Here is a 17,475-nt window from a genome sequence, read left to right on the forward strand (position 1 = left end):
GGCGGGCGGTAAAAAGCCGCCGGCTTTTAAACAATCACACAGCCCCATACTGCTTCCCCGCAGCCTCCCACCCCGATCCTCCGCTCCCCCCGCCACCTCACATCCCGATCGTAAGTTAGGACCGGGCGGGGAGCGCAGCACCAAGGAGCGGGGAGCGAAGGACCCGGGCGGGGAAGCCGGCAGTGAAAAGACTTTACCGCTGGCTTTCCCGTTCTGTGCTGCGCTCTCCCGCCTGTTATTTCAAATGAACAGCTGAGGTATCAGGTGATGCTGATCAGCTGTTCATTTGAAGTAGCTGCGGTGCCCTCAGAGGGTTCATGTGAGTTCATGCTTGACTGCATGAACTCACATGAACTTTCCCACGGCCGCACAGGTCAGCCACACCTCCCAGACCATCAGACCCATCATGATTGGTGTGTGCGCGGTGTCTGTGCGCGATGTCTGCGTGCAGGCAGACATAGGCCGATGTGACACTACTACTCCCATCAGCCTATGTCTGTCCCCTGTCCACTCGTGCCAGCAGGATCAGCTCGATGGGAGCAGTAGTTCCCATCAGCCTGATCCTGCTATTTAAACTGCCCCATATGTTATTTTTGCCCCTATACATCTTTTATTCTTTTAGGCCCCCATATATTTTTTTTGTTTTTGGTCCCCAATAAATTTTAAATACATTTCATTGGTGGCCAGTGGTTACCTAAAATAAATTAGTTTATACATTACCTGTCCCCGCCGATTGCCACCTAAAATAAAGAAAAAAAATAAAAAACTACACCTATACACCTAATTCCCCGAAGCCATCGATCTCCTGTAATAAAATATAAAATAATAAACCACAACCTTATCCTTACCCCTCCGTAGTAGTCCACGAGTGTCCCACGATGATCTCCAGTTTAGAGCAGCCACATAGAATGTGACCGCTCTAAACCACTGCCGCCGCTAGAATGACGGGGCCGTAAAGCAGCCCCGTCATTGCATAAGCGGGTTCGCCGGAGTTCAGGCAGCGCTGCTCCGGTTAGCTCCTTTACGGCCCTGCTGTACCGTGAGAAATTCCCACGGTACAGCAGTGCCGTAAAGGAGGTCACCGGAGCTGCGCTGACTGAATGCACTCCGGTGACCTCAGTCAGGGCTCACGCTGCCGGGAGCGGACGTGTTCCCGGCAGTGTGAGCTTACAGCAGCCATGCACAGCTCTCACCATCTCCAGATGTGACAGCTGTGCATGGGAGATCAGCGCAGGAACGTGGACATGTAACTATTTTTTTTTTAGTAAACTAAGAATTAAATAAAATGGTGTGTTTTATTTCAAATAAATTATTTTTTTCTGGGTTTAGTGTGTTTTTTTCTTTTCAACACTTTGTAGGTTAGTAATGGGGGTGTCTTATAGACGCCCATCATTACTAACCTGGGCTTCATGGCAGCTGGCGCTGACATGAACCCCACCACTATTACCCCCTGCCACCGCACCAGGGCAGCATGGAAGAGCAAGGCTAAGTGCCAGAATTGGCGCATAGGATGCGCCATTTCTAGGGGCGGCGGACGGCTGGTGTTTCTAGGCTGGGAGGGGGGCAATATTCATGGCACCCTTCCTGGGCTATTAATATTAGCCCCCAGCTGTCTGCCTAGCCTTTGCTAGCTATTAAAATAGGGGGCACCCCACGTCATTTTTTTGGGGGGGTCCCCCATTTTAATAGCTAGTAAAGGCTAGGTATTCAGCTGGGGGCTGATATTAGTAGCCTGGGAAGCTCCGTGGGTATTACCCCCTTCCCAGGCTTCTAACATCTGCCCCAGCCGTCTGCTTAACCTCCGCTAGAGACTAAAATTATGGGGGATCCCACGCCAATTTTTTTTTTAGTACATCCTTTATTTTAACACTAAATGACACTTGAGGGGTTAATAAAGATGCAGTCCCTAAATTATTATTTATTTTTTTATTAATTTTTCCCAAAAATTTTGACGTGGGCTTTGCCATATTTTTGTATGCCAGCAGGTACAGCATCCAGGAACGGGCTGCCCCCAACTCCCAGCTGCCTATTTGTACCTGGCCGGACACAACAATATAGGGAAGCCCTTTTTTGTTTTATTATTTCATGAAATAAGTTTAAAAAAAAAATACGTGGGGCTTCGCCCTATTTGTGTGTCCAGCCAGGTACAACTAAGCAGCTGGGGGCTGAAATCCACAGCGCAGGGTGGCCCAAACTTTGTGGCCCCCCCCCTGCTGCGAACTGCAGTCCGCAGCCACCCCAGAAAATGTTGCGTTCATAGAAGCGCCATCTTCTGGCGCTGTATCCAGCTCATCCAGGGCCCTGGTACGGTGGCTCACTGGGTAATAAAGGGGTTAGGGCCAGCTTTGTATTATCCGCTGGCCCTAAGCCAGAAATTCATGGGGTCACGCCAATATTAGGCTATGTGCCCACGATGCAGAAATGAAGCAGAAATTTTTCGGAGTTCAGGCAGCGCTGCGCCTGACCGTGAGAAATTCCCACGGTACAGCAGGGCCGTAAAGGAGGTCACCGGAGCTGCGCTGACTGAATGCACTCCGGTGACCTCAGTCAGGGGCTCACGCTGCCGGGAGCGGACGTGTTCCCGGCAGTGTGAGCTTACAGCAGCAATGACAGCTGTCACATCTCCAGATGTTACAGCTGTGCATGGGAGATCAGCGCAGGAACTTGGACAGGTAACTATTTTTTTTTTTTTTAGTAAACTAAGAATTAAATAAAATGGTGTGATTTATTTCAAATAAATTATTTTTTTCTGGGTGTAGTGTGTGTTTTTTCTTTCTAACACTTTGTAGGTTAGTAATGGGGGTGTCTTATAGACGCCCATCATTACTAACCTGGGCTTCATGGCAGCTGGCGCAGACATGAACCCCACCGCTATTACCCCCTGCCACCGCACCAGGGCAGTGTGGAAGAGCGAGGCTAAGCGCCAGATTTGGCGCACAAATAGAATGTGCCAAATCTGGGGCGGCTGAGGGCTGATATCGCCTGGGAGGGGGCCTATAACCATGGTCCCTTTCTAGGCTTTTAATATCAGGTCGCAGCTGTCCACCTAGCCTTTGCTGGCTCCAATTTATAGGGGGACCCTATATATATATATTTTTTTTTGGGGGGAGGTCCCACCTGTAGAATGGGCTGTAAAGCCTAAGCTAACTGCTGCGGACTGATATTAATAGCAAGGGAAGGGGCCATGATCCTTGGTTACTTCCCAGACTTATTAAATCAGCCCTCAGCTTTCCCTTAAAAATACGCGTGAGCCCACTTTTTTTTTTTTTTTTTTTTTAAATACATTGATTAGGGGTTGGACTAGGAAATGACGTCAAATTGGCCTTTTTTTTTTTTCTTCACTAACTTTATTTGTCTTCAAAAATGCTTCAAAAACGCGTCAAAAACGCACATAGAATCCGCATGCGTTTTTCTGGCAAGGAGATTCAGAAATGGTCAGGAAAATTTCTGCTTCATTTCTGCATCGTGGGCACATAGCCTAATATTGGCGTGACCCCATGAATTTAGGGCCAGCGGATAATACAAAGCTGGCCCTACCCCCTTTATTACCCAGTGAGCCACCACACCAGGGCCCTGGATGAGCTGGATACAGCGCCAGAAGATGGCGCTTCTATGAACGCGATATTTTCTGGGGTGGCTGCGGACTGCAGTTCGCAGCAGGGGGGTCCACAAAGCTTGGGCCACCCTGCGCTGTGGATTCCAGCCCCCAGCTGCTTAGTTGTACCTGGCTGGACACAAAAATAGGGCGAAGCCCCACATATTTTTTATTTTTTTTAATTATTTCATGAAATTCATGAAATAATAATAATAATAAAAAAAAAGGGCTTCCCTATATTGTTGTGTCCGGCCAGGTACAAATAGGCAGCTGGGAGTTGGGGGCAGCCCGTTCCTGGATGTGGTACCTGCTGGCATACAAAAATATGGCGAAGCCCACGTCAAAATTTTTGGGAAAAATTAATTAACAAATAAATAATAATTTAGGGACGGCATCTTTATTAACCCCTCAAGTGTCATTTAGTGTTAAAATAAAGGATTTATTTAAAAAAAAAATTGGTGTGGGATACCCCATAATTTTAGTCTCCAGCGGAGGTTAAGCAGACAGCTGGGGGCTGATATTAATAGCCCAGGAAGGGTGCCATGAATATTGGCCCCTGTGATGAACCTGTAGCCGCCATCTTGGTAATGATAAATCATATCCAGGGATGGCCACACTTCAGCAGCCCCCACCCTTGGGACCTTCTGTTAAAACGTCAACTAGATAGTTTCCCCCCATCCAGGCTCCTGTAAGATAAGAAGCCTACTTAACACTTGAATGCTAGGAGCTTCAAAGACTTCGAGAGGAAACACAGCCAGCAGGGGGGGGTGCTTCGTCTATCTGTACCTGACCATTTGTCCCATAGGACTAGTTTCTTTGTCTGTCACAAGCATGGAGGCATAAGATATAGAAACATGAAAAGTACACGCATGTTGCATGGGATGGGCCAATAAAAAAATATCACGGCGTCCCGGAGCCATTGCGCACACAAGCCTCCGCGGTAGACGTTTGTACGTGCTCTGGAAGCCAAGATATAGCGCTGAGCCATTCCTGAGGACCGTATGGTATCATAATTGATATCAAAAGGTCGGTTACGGCGGCCCGAATCCATGGGAACCCCTGGGGGTATCATGAGACCATCCCAGAAGAAGTTATTGGGTTCCATAGAATTTGGGCTTCTGATCGAAGTTAGACCTGAGGGTGGAGACTGAGCCAGCTGACCTCACCAGCAGTGGGCGGGACGGGGCAGGTAAGATAGCAGGACAGACAAGAGACAAGTCAGTCTTGACCCAAGAGTGGGGTGCTGAACATCTGAGCACCAGCTGAGGCCACCAAGGGGAGGAGCAGTTTGACCATGCGGTGGTAGGCCTCAGCCTGTAACAAAGAACCGTGCCTGCGACCGCAGAATCCTCTCCCTGCGTCACAAGAAAATCAAGAAACCGGTAACTGATATGCTGTGGTGATTCTGTGTGTTGTATTCCATTGTTGTATAGTTTAGCCTGACCTTATACCTGTGTATATTTAGTTGTATATCGTGTATCTAGTGTATTATTATAATCAATTACCTCAAGTAATTGTGGGCCTGCCTTTTATTCTGCATAACGAACGCACGTCCGTGTGAGCTCGGCTCAAGCCAAAAACGCTACCCAGGGTTGGTTCCTGACCCGATATAGGCCCATTCACGGACTGGGCGTATATCTAAAATAGGGACTGGTGGCAGCATACCAACTGGGGATTGGGGAAGGCTGGTAGTGACGGTCGGAGGTTCAGATATATATATTCCTGGCGCGGCCAAGGAAGATATATATACCGCCCTCACTACAGAGGGCCCCGATACCCAGTAGGTTACAGGACAGTCTCCCTGGCGACCGCTTATCCTAGGTGCAGTTCCTTGACTGACCTGAGGCTAAGAGGGCGCTAGCGAGTTGTGCTGTGTAGTGACGTTACGGTTTAGTGACGTTGAAGGGATAACACACTACCGTGTTCCCTGCGCTGGTTGCAGCTTCCTGGCACTACTTTCTCTAGGTGCAGTACCTTGACTGACCTGAGAGGTAAGGGGGCGCCAGAGAGCTGCACCCACCGGCCGGCTTTCATCACATTGGTGGCAGAGCGGTGGGATTGCAGAATAATAGTGTTGTGGGACCCCTACTCCCAGGCACTAAAGACTGCCAGTGGTAACTTCCACTGCTGGAGTCTTAAGGTCAGCCCAACGTTAGACGGTCAGGCTAAAAGTATAACAAGGTGTGTGCAAACTCAGGGTTGCAGCGGTGTCGGTTACCAAGATGGCAGACGGCACCAGGAGCAAGACCCTGCAAGAGGCTAATGCTACGGTCCGTGTGGCAGGAGGGGAGGACATTGTCACTCATGGCGAGGAGGAGTCCAGCCCGGGCACCTCAGGGAGCCAGTCCCCAGTATACGGTCCCGCAGTGGGCTGCCCACCACCTACCCAGCCCAGCCTGTCCAGATCACAAGCCCTTTTACAAGCGGCTATGGCAAGTCTCCAGTCTCATGGCGATGCCGTCTACAAAACCCTCCTGGCAGCATCAGAGAAGGCAGCGGAGGAGGAGCGTGCAGAGCGGGCTGCGGAGCGGGCTGCGGAGCGGGCTGCGGAGCGTGAAGCTGCAGAGCGCCGGGAGGCTGCGGAGCGTGAAGCTGCAGAGCGCCGGGAGGTTGCGGAGCGTGCAGAGCGAGCTGCGGAGCGCCAGCACCAACTGGACCTGGCCCAGCGGGGGCTTCCGCTAGAGCAACCAACCCATCAGGAGACCAAGTCGTCCAAAGTCCGAGCTGAGGACTTCCCTCTACTGGAGAAGGATGGGGACCTGGACTCCTTTCTGGTGGCATTTGAACGGACCTGTCTTCAGCACCATCTGGCCCGGGATCAGTGGGCCAGATACCTGACCCCCCGTTTGAGGGGTAAGTCCCTGGATGCCTTGGGGGACTTACCTGCCGGGGAGGTACAGAACTACGACTGCATCAAGCGGGCCCTGATCCGGCAGTACAACCTCACTCCCGAGTCGTACCGCCAGAAGTTCCGGAGCCTGCTGCGTGGCCCCAAGGACACCTGGACCGATCATATGCGGGCGCTGTTGAGAGCCGCAGAGCACTGGACCTCGGGTCTAGCGCTTACTACCCGCCAGGAGGTCCAGGAACTGTTCGTCACGGAGCAGTTCTTGTGGAACTGCCCAGAGGACCTCCGACAGTTCCTCCGTGACCGAAAACCAACAGGGGCTTCTGCTACAGCCGCCCTGGCAGACGAGTATGCCAATAACAGGGCGCCTGAGCTGAAGAAGTCTGCCAGCAGCACCTGGAGAGGGGGTAAGCCCAGTCATGCCCCTGTTTCCCCGGCCCCTAGAACACAAGGGGTGTATCCCCCTGTTGCCTTCTCCAGGCAAGGACCAGACGTAAGACGTTGTCATCTATGCAACAAACCAGGACACTTTAGGGCTGAGTGTCCCCAGCGCCAAAAGACCCCATCCCAGTCCCAGAGAGCGCCCAATGTTTTGTGTGTGGGAGGGGGTGGTGGTAGGTCCCTGGACAACATCCAACCCGTCACCATAGGCCGTTCTGCGGTCATGGGACTGCGGGACACGGGCGCTGAACGAACACTGGTACGGCCTGAGGTGGTGTCCCCCCAGGACTTGGTACCAGGAAAGACTCTTTCCGTCTCCGGGGTTGGAGGCGTGGAGCCGGCACTTCCCGTTGCCATGGTGTATTTGGACTGGGGTGCCGGAAGGGGGATGCGGGAGGTGGGAGTAACGCCAAATATTCCCGCAAATGTTTTATTAGGGACCGACTTGGGGCGTCTAGTATCGCAGTATGTACCCTCTGAACCCCCAAGTTCGGCCCCCCAAGAGTGTATTGATTTGTCTGCTGCTAATGCCAACCATGTTGTATGTAGTGTGTGTCCTGCTGAGGAGGAGGGAGTGAAACCTGAGGGTAACACCTGCACAGACACAACACAAACAGGGTTAGTGAAAGCAGGTGGGGAGTGTGGGGATGCCCGCAGAGGTGCTCAGCCGGCGTGCCGTGACCTCTTGTCCTCCGGTGAGGGAGGGGGCGGGCAGGATTCTGTAGAGGGAAGCTCAGGGATGGAGAGGGGGGCAGCTACCGGCAGTGTAGGGCTCCCAGGGGTATCCAGGCTGCTGAGTATAGGCCCACTGCAGGGGGAGGAACAGGCCATGGGAGGTGGGGGTGTCCCAAGAGAGGAGCCGCCAGGTAAGACCCCAGGGCAGGAGTTCCCCACATCCGAGATGTCCAAAGGCCTAGGAAGCCTGCCTGATCGGGCGGCTTGGTCAGAAACAGAGGGGAAGCAGGCACTACCCACGGTCACAGCGGTCATAGCCGCTGTCACCAGGAGTGGGAGCGCCGGAGCCCAAGGAGCCTTGCAGAGGTCCGACGGCTTCCCCACTTCTGACCAAGTGTCTGCCGGGTCAGACAGCGGCCAGGTGACATGCCCGGAGGGGCTGACGGAGGATGTGGCAGTTTCGTCGATTCTGGCCACATCAAGTCAGGAATTTCAGGCTGCGTTGGAAGCAGACGACAGCCTGAAAGCTCTCAAGGAACAGGCGGCACAGCCTCCCATGGAGTCAGACTGCGAGCGTGTGGTCTGGGACCAGGGACGGCTGTACCGGGTAACGGTCCAGCAGGGTTCACCGGAGGCGTGGCCCAGGGACCGACAGTTAGTGGTACCCTATCCGTTCAGGGCGGAATTGTTGCGGATCGCACACGAGATTCCGATGGCCGGACACCTAGGGATCGCTAAAACCAAGGCCAGGATAGCTCAGCATTTCTACTGGCCTGGGATGGGAGCCGCGGTGGGTGCCTACTGCCGTTCGTGTGACACCTGTCAGAGGGTGGGGAAGGCGGGGCCGCGCCCCAAAGCCCCACTGGTAACTCTGCCAATCATCGAAGAGCCTTTCTCGAGGGTCGCTGTGGATCTTATTGGACCTCTGTCCACTCCCAGCCACTCCGGGAAATGCTTCATACTCACGGTAGTGGACTATGCCACCCGGTACCCGGAAGCGGTAGCTTTGTCGTCCATTCGGGCCGACAAGGTGGCTACCGCCTTACTGGAGATCTTCTCCAGAGTGGGTTTCCCCCAAGAAATGCTCACCGACCGAGGGACCCAGTTCATGTCGCGGCTGATGGAGTCCCTCTGTAAGCAAATGCAGGTGCAACATCTGGTGGCCAGCCCGTATCACCCACAGACTAATGGCCTGTGTGAGCGGTTCAATGGCACCTTAAAGCAGATGCTTAAGATGTTGGTCGACTCCCACGGGAGAGACTGGGAGCGTTACCTCCCACACCTCCTATTTGCTTACCGGGAGGTTCCGCAGGCCTCAACGGGGTTCTCCCCCTTTGAGCTCCTGTACGGGCGACGGGTACGGGGCCCCCTGGCTCTGGTGAAGGAAGCATGGGAAGGGGATTTGGCCACCCCCGAGGTGTCGGTCATCGAGTATGTCGTGCGCCACCGGGACAGGATGATGGCCTTGGCAAAGCTGGTGCAGGACAATATGGCCCAGGCCCAGGCCGACCAGAAGCGGTGGTACGACCAGAATGCTTGTGAGAGGACCTACCAGGTGGGTCAAAAGGTGTGGGTACTGGTCCCCGTACCACAGAACAAGCTTCAGGCAGCCTGGGAAGGTCCCTACTTCGTGCACCAGAAACTCAATGCCGTCACCTATCTGGTCACCCTGGATCACGCCCGTGGAAGGAGGAAGGCCTTCCACGTGAACATGATGAAGGCTCATCATGAGCGGGAAGCGACTGCCCACCCAGTGTGCAACCTTCCCGAGGAAGGAGAGGTAGAAACCCTCCTGGATCTGCTCACCCAAGCCAAGGCGGGTGGGTCCATCGAGGATGTGGGGGTTGGCCACCAGCTCACGGAGGACCAACGGTCCCAGCTGGGGACCACCCTGCACCCCTTCCGGGGGCTGTTCAGCAGCCTGCCCAGAAGGACTGAGATGGCTGTCCACGACGTGGACACTGGCGATCACCCGCCGATCCGGCGTTCAGCATATCGGGTCTCTTTCGAGGTGCAGGGAAACATGCGCCAAGAGATAGACGAGATGCTGAAGCTGGGGGTGATCCAGGCATCCAGCAGCGCGTGGGCCTCGCCTGTAGTCCTCGTACCAAAGAAGGACCGAACTACACGGTTCTGCGTGGACTACCGGGGGCTCAACGCTGTAACGGCCACCGATGCGTTCCCCATACCACGCATCGATGACCTGCTCGATCGGATGGCCGGGGCTAAGTACCTGACCATCATGGATCTGAGCCGGGGGTACTGGCAGATTCCTCTGACCCCCGCGGCAAGGGAACGCTCTGCCTTTATCACCCCTTTTGGACTGTACGAGTCCACAGTGATGCCATTCGGCATGAAGAATGCCCCTGCCACTTTTCAGCGGATGGTCAATACGCTGCTTGAGGGACTTGAAGGGTACGCGGCTGCGTACTTGGACGATATTGCAGTCTTCAGTCCCACTTGGGAGGATCACCTAGAGCACCTGCGGCAGGTGCTCGGTCGGATCCACCGGGCAGGCTTGACCATCAAGCCGGAAAAGTGCCAGCTGGGCATGAGTGAGGTCCTCTACCTGGGTCACCGGGTAGGCGGGGGGGTTCTGAAGCCAGAACCGGGGAAAGTGGATGCCATCGCATCCTGGCCCACTCCTAGGACCAAAAAGCAGGTGATGTCCTTCTTGGGGACCGCCGGGTACTATAGGAGGTTCGTCCCACACTATAGCACCCTGGCCAAGCCCCTGACGGACCTCACCAAGAAGAAGCTGCCCGTCGCAGTCGACTGGACAGTCGCCTGCGAGACAGCTTTCGGGGCACTCAAGGCCGCCCTAAGTAGCTCCCCTGTACTGCAAGCTGCCGACTTCGACCGGCCGTTTGTGGTACAGACCGACGCCAGTGACTTTGGCCTCGGTGCTGTGCTAAGTCAGGTCAACACGACAGGCCAGGAACATCCTGTCTTGTACCTGAGCAGGAAGCTACTGCCCCGGGAGGTGGCTTACTCCACGGTGGAAAAAGAATGCCTGGCAATTGTATGGGCCCTGCAGCGTCTGCAGCCCTACTTGTACGGGAGCCATTTCACCGTGGAGACGGACCACAACCCCCTCAGCTGGTTACACACGGTCTCTGGGTCGAATGGCAGGTTGCTACGCTGGAGCCTCGCTCTCCAGCAGTACCACTTCTCCATTCGCCACAGAAGAGGCCGTGACCACGGTAACGCTGACGGGTTATCCCGGCAAGGGGAGGGTGCAGAAGGACGCACGGGGGAACACAGGAATGTGCTACCCCCTCGCGCCCTCGTATAGGGGGAGGTGTGATGAACCTGTAGCCGCCATCTTGGTAATGATAAATCATATCCAGGGATGGCCACACTTCAGCAGCCCCCACCCTTGGGACCTTCTGTTAAAACGTCAACTAGATAGTTTCCCCCCATCCAGGCTCCTGTAAGATAAGAAGCCTACTTAACACTTGAATGCTAGGAGCTTCAAAGACTTCGAGAGGAAACACAGCCAGCAGGGGGGGGTGCTTCGTCTATCTGTACCTGACCATTTGTCCCATAGGACTAGTTTCTTTGTCTGTCACAAGCATGGAGGCATAAGATATAGAAACATGAAAAGTACACGCATGTTGCATGGGATGGGCCAATAAAAAAATATCACGGCGTCCCGGAGCCATTGCGCACACAAGCCTCCGCGGTAGACGTTTGTACGTGCTCTGGAAGCCAAGATATAGCGCTGAGCCATTCCTGAGGACCGTATGGTATCATAATTGATATCAAAAGGTCGGTTACGGCGGCCCGAATCCATGGGAACCCCTGGGGGTATCATGAGACCATCCCAGAAGAAGTTATTGGGTTCCATAGAATTTGGGCTTCTGATCGAAGTTAGACCTGAGGGTGGAGACTGAGCCAGCTGACCTCACCAGCAGTGGGCGGGACGGGGCAGGTAAGATAGCAGGACAGACAAGAGACAAGTCAGTCTTGACCCAAGAGTGGGGTGCTGAACATCTGAGCACCAGCTGAGGCCACCAAGGGGAGGAGCAGTTTGACCATGCGGTGGTAGGCCTCAGCCTGTAACAAAGAACCGTGCCTGCGACCGCAGAATCCTCTCCCTGCGTCACAAGAAAATCAAGAAACCGGTAACTGATATGCTGTGGTGATTCTGTGTGTTGTATTCCATTGTTGTATAGTTTAGCCTGACCTTATACCTGTGTATATTTAGTTGTATATCGTGTATCTAGTGTATTATTATAATCAATTACCTCAAGTAATTGTGGGCCTGCCTTTTATTCTGCATAACGAACGCACGTCCGTGTGAGCTCGGCTCAAGCCAAAAACGCTACCCAGGGTTGGTTCCTGACCCGATATAGGCCCATTCACGGACTGGGCGTATATCTAAAATAGGGACTGGTGGCAGCATACCAACTGGGGATTGGGGAAGGCTGGTAGTGACGGTCGGAGGTTCAGATATATATATTCCTGGCGCGGCCAAGGAAGATATATATACCGCCCTCACTACAGAGGGCCCCGATACCCAGTAGGTTACAGGACAGTCTCCCTGGCGACCGCTTATCCTAGGTGCAGTTCCTTGACTGACCTGAGGCTAAGAGGGCGCTAGCGAGTTGTGCTGTGTAGTGACGTTACGGTTTAGTGACGTTGAAGGGATAACACACTACCGTGTTCCCTGCGCTGGTTGCAGCTTCCTGGCACTACTTTCTCTAGGTGCAGTACCTTGACTGACCTGAGAGGTAAGGGGGCGCCAGAGAGCTGCACCCACCGGCCGGCTTTCATCACAGCCCCCTCCCAGGCTAAAAACACCAGCCGTCAGCCGCCCCAGAAATGGCGCATCCATAGGATGCGCCAATTCTGGCACTTAGCCTTGCTCTTCCACGCTGCCCTGGTGCGGTGGCAGGGGGTAATAGTGGTGGGGTTCATGTCAGCGCCAGCTGCCATGAAGCCCAGGTTAGTAATGATGGGCGTCTATAAGACACCCCCATTACTAACCTACAAAGTGTTAAAAAGAAAAAAAACACACTACACCCAGAAAAAAATAATTTATTTGAAATAAAACACACCATTTTATTTAGTATAATCTCTTTTTATTGAAATAATAAAAGACATAAACATACAAAATCAACATCAGTAGGAGCCAGTGCTCAGTCTCGACGATCAAAATATTATATATTCACATATCTACTATTTTTCTTATAAGACTGAGGCACCTTTATCCAGCAGTATAAGCTTACTTTTGTCTGTTCCAACAATGGAACCAAGAGCATATATCAAATATCATCAATGCCAACACCATTTTATTTAATTCTTAGTTTACTAAAAAAAAAATAGTTACCTGTCCACGTTCCTGCGCTGATCTCCCATGCACAGCTGTCACATCTGGAGATGTGACAGCTGTGCATGGCTGCTGTAAGCTCACACTGCCGGGAACATGTCCGCTCCCGGCAGCGTGAGCATTGACGGAGGTCACCGGAGTGCATTCAGTCAGCGCAGCTCCGGTGACCTCCTTTACGGCACTGCTGTACTGTGGGAATTTCTCACGGTACAGCAGGGCCGTAAAGGAGCTAACCGGAGCAGCGCTGCCTGAACTCAGGCGAACCCGCTTATGCAATGACGGGGCTGCTTTACGGCCCCGTCATTCTAGCGGCGGCAGTGGTTTAGAGCGGTCACATTCTATGTGGCTGCTCTAAACTGGAGATCTTCGTGGGACACTCGAGGACTACTACGGAGGGGTAAGGATAAGGTTGTGGTTTATTATTTTATATTTTATTACAGGAGATCGATGGCTTCGGGGAATTAGGTGTCTTGGTGAGTATAGGTGTAGTTTTTTATCTTTTACTTTATTTTAGGTGGCGATCGACGGGGACAGGTAATGTATAAACTAATTTATTTTAGGTAACCACTGGCCACCAATGAAATGTATTTAAAATTTAGTGGGGACCAAAAACAAAAAAAATATATGGGGGCCTAAAAGAATAAAATATGTATAGGGGCAAAAATAACATATGGGGCAGTTTAAATAGCAGGATCAGGCTGATGGGAACTACTGCTCCCATCGAGCTGATCCTGCTGGCACGAGTGGACGGGGGACAGACATAGGCCAATGGGAGTAGTAGTGTCACATCGGCCTATGTCTGCCTGCACGCAGACACCCGCAGACATCGCACAACACCGCGCACACACCAATCATGATGGGTCTGATGGTCTGGGAGGTGAGGCTGACCTGTGCGGCCGTGGGAAAGTCAAGCATGAACTCACATGAACCCTCTGAGGGCACCGTGGCTACTTTAAATGAACAGCTGATCAGCATCACCTGATACCTCGGCTGTTCATTTGAAATAACAGGCGGGAGAGCGCAGCACAGAACGGGAAAGCCAGCGGTGAAGTCTTTTCACTGCCGGCTTCCCCGCCCGGGTCCTTCACTCCCTGTTCCTTGGTGCTGCGCTCCCCGCCCGGTCCTAACTTACGATCGGGATGTGAGGTGGCGGGGGGAGCGCAGGATCGGGGTGGGAGGCTGCAGGGAAGCAGTATGGGGCTGTGTGATTGTTTAAAAGCCGTTGGCTTTTAAACAATCAGGAGAATTCTCCCATGCTGGGATAGCATTCTGATGACAGGCTGGATCGCAGCTGAGCGCTGCCATCCAGCTCGTCATCCTTCAGAGACACTGTAGAGCGCAGGCATTATGGGAACTTCCGATTCCGGTATCCGATATTGTAAAAGTATCGGAACTCCGATACCGCGAATATCGGCCGATACCTGATATTACAGTATCGGAATGCTCAACACTAATCATTACCCATTTGTAGAAGCCATCCTCTTTTAAACTTCAGCTTTTTTACAGATGGTGTTATTTTCGCATCAAGAATTTCTTGAAATTTCATTAAATCCATTCTTCCCTCTACCAGTGAAATGTTCTCCGTGCCATTGGCTGCAACACAACCCCAAAGCATAATTGAGCCACCCTCATGCTTAATGGTTGGTGAGATGTTCTTTTCCTGAAATTCTGTGCTCTTTTTCTCCACACATACCTTTGATCATTGTGGCCAAAAAAATTTATTTTAACCTCATCGGTCCACAGGACTTGTTTCCAAAATGCATCAGGCTTGTTTAGATGTTCTTTTGAATATTTCAGACGCTAAATTTTATGGTGAGGCCGCAGGAGAGGTTTTCTTCTGATGACTCTTCCATGAAGGCCATATTTGTGCAGGAGTCTCTGAACAGTAAAACAATGTACCACAACTCCAGAGTCTGCTAAATCCTTCTGAAGGTCTTTTGCAGTCAAGCGGGGGTTCTGTTTTGCCTCTTTAGCAATCCTAAAAGCAGCTTTCACTGAAATTTTGCTTAGTCTTCAAGACCTTAACTTGACCTCCACTGTTCCTGTTAACTGCCATTTCTTAATTACCTTTCAAATTGAGGAAAGGGCAACTTGAAAAACGCTTTACTATCTTCTTATAGCTTTCTCCTGATTTGTGGGCCTCCACCATTTTCAGAATGCTAGGCAGCTGCTTAGAAGAACCCATGGCTGTTTTTTGGCACAAGGTTAGAGGAGACTGGGTTTTTATAAAGCTGGGAAATTTGCATCACCTGGACTTTTCGAATGCTGATGGTGAACAAGCCATAACCCTAAACAGACTACTTAACTTTGACAAAGGTTTCAGACCTTATCTTAGCACACAAATCTCCAAGGGTGCCCAATTTAAAAAAAAAATAGAGTGAACACTAAAATACCACATCCTAGATATCACGGAGTGAAATATTTCAGTTGCAAATCTTTATTCATTACATAGTGAAATGCGTCGAGAACAATAAAACAAAAATGATCAATGTAAATCAAAATTAATATCCCATGGAGTTCTGGATTTGGAATGATACTCAAAATCTAAAAGTGGAAAATCAAATAACAGGCTGATCCAACTTCAGTGGAAATGCCTCAAGACAAGGAAATGATGCTCAGTAGTGTGTGTGGCCTCCCCGTGCCTGTATGACATCCCTACAACGCCTGGGCGTGCTCTTGATGAGGCGGCACATGTTCTCCTGAGGGATCTCCTCCCAAATCTGGATTAAAGCATCTGTCAACTCCTGGGCAGTCTGTGGTGCAATGTGGCGTTGGTGGATGGAACGAGAAATGATGTCCCAGATGTTGGATTCATTGGATTCATGTCTGAGGAACGGGCAGGCCAGAACAAACATTAATGCCTTCATCATGCAGGAACTGCTGACACACTTCAGCCAAATGAGGCCTAAAATTGTCATGCATCAGAAGGAACCCAGGACCTACGGCAACTGGATATGGTCTCACAATGGGTCTGAGGATATCAGTCCGGTATCTAATGGCAATCAGGATATATCTCTGGCTAGCCCATGGAGGGCTGTGCAGCCCTACAAAGAAATGCCAACCCACACCATTACTGTCCCACTGCCAAACCGGTCAAGCTGGAGGATGTTGCAGGCAGAACGTTCTCAATGGCGTCTCCAGACTGTCACATGAACTCAGTGTGAACCTGCTCTCATCTGTGAAGAGCACAGGGCGCCAATGTCAAATTTGCCAATCCTGATGTTCTCTGGTAAATGCCAATCACCCTGCAAGGTGTTGGGCTGTAAGAGCAACACCCACTTGTGGACGTCGGGCCCTCATATCACCCTCATGGAGTATGTTTCTGAGTGGTTGAGCAGACACATGGATGTTAGTGGAATGTTGGAGGTCATTTTACAGGGCTCTGGCACTGCTCCTCCTTGCAAGAGGAGGAGGTAGCGGTCCTGCTGCTGGGTTGTTCCCCTCCTAAGGTCCCCTCCACGTCTCCTGGTGTACTGGCCTGTCTCCTGGTATCCGCTCCATGCTCTGGACACTGTGCTGACAGACAGAGCTACCCTTCTTGCCACAACTCGCATTGATGTGCCATTCTGGGTGAGCTGCACTACCTGAGCAACTTCTGTGGATTGTACTGTAGACACCACCTCATGCTACTGTACATCTAGGGGTGAGAAATTTCAAAATACAAAAGGATGAGAACAGAGAAATGGTCTGTGGTCACCACCTGCAGAACCACTCCTTTATAGGGGGTGTCTTGCCAATTGCCGATCATTTCTACCTGTTGTCTGTTCCATTTCACAACAGCAAAAGAAATTGATTCACATTGAACAGGTTGATTTCTGACTTGCAGTTACATTGTGTTATAGGTCTTTTGATCATTTCATCTTCAACTTGCTTAACTGTTCACAATAACAGCAATTTTGACCAGGGGAGCCCAAACTCTGGCAAAAAGGTGGCCGATTGTTTTTAAAAAATACTAAATGTAAAATATATACATTTTTAATTTCTTTAGGGGTCTTGAACCTAGGATAGTTTGTGTTATATTCTGCAATATTGCTGTAGATATCTTGAAAGCCCATCGGCTTACACCTTGTAGTGGGGGAAGCTGATGGGCGCTAGAAGGATTGCGCCACATAATTTAGACAATGAAACTTCCCTGTCGGAGACGATGGTTACACAACAGCGATTGGAGCACGTTCCGGTCGCTGTTACACAGGTGCTTTGTGCACAATCATATCCATGCTATATACACAGTATCTCATGAAGCTGAACATTAGCAATATCAGCTCAGTCTTCTGCTCCTAGCCTTGTGAAATTCTACACTAGATTGCAGTTCTGCATGTCTATGTCTGATGTGACCTTTCTAAAAAAAAATGTACTTACCCGTGCAAAATCAAAAGCATATCTATAAATAAGTTTAAAATTAGCTGGCTCATTTAACAAAGATCTCAAGTAATCCAAAGTATTCCTAAGTTTCTCAGTGGCGTCACATCTGAAAGAGAAGGCACAGTCTGAGTTTTGTCTGATGAAATGCGAGACAGTCTTATACGAGCAGTTACAGAGTAAGGACCTGGCGATAGTGATGCGATAAGGGCCCCACCATTA

The 17,475-nt window shown here is 51.3% G+C and overlaps 1 protein-coding gene across 1 annotated transcript in view; it reads right to left on the reverse strand.

Annotated features, from left to right (window-relative positions):
• The window catches only part of DCUN1D4 (defective in cullin neddylation 1 domain containing 4), a 97,023-nt gene that overhangs the window by 43,489 nt on the left and 36,059 nt on the right, over positions 1–17,475 (reverse strand). Inside the window, exon 8 of the mRNA XM_073645506.1 lies at positions 17,254–17,362. Within this exon, the coding sequence (XP_073501607.1) occupies positions 17,254–17,362 (109 nt within the window). The remainder of the gene's footprint in view (positions 1–17,253; positions 17,363–17,475) is intronic.

The sequence above is a fragment of the Phyllobates terribilis genome, unplaced genomic scaffold, assembly GCF_046119375.1.
Source record: "Phyllobates terribilis strain yellow unplaced genomic scaffold, ASM4611937v1 Scaffold_1__5_contigs__length_1240528914, whole genome shotgun sequence".
NCBI lineage: Eukaryota > Metazoa > Chordata > Amphibia > Anura > Dendrobatidae > Phyllobates > Phyllobates terribilis.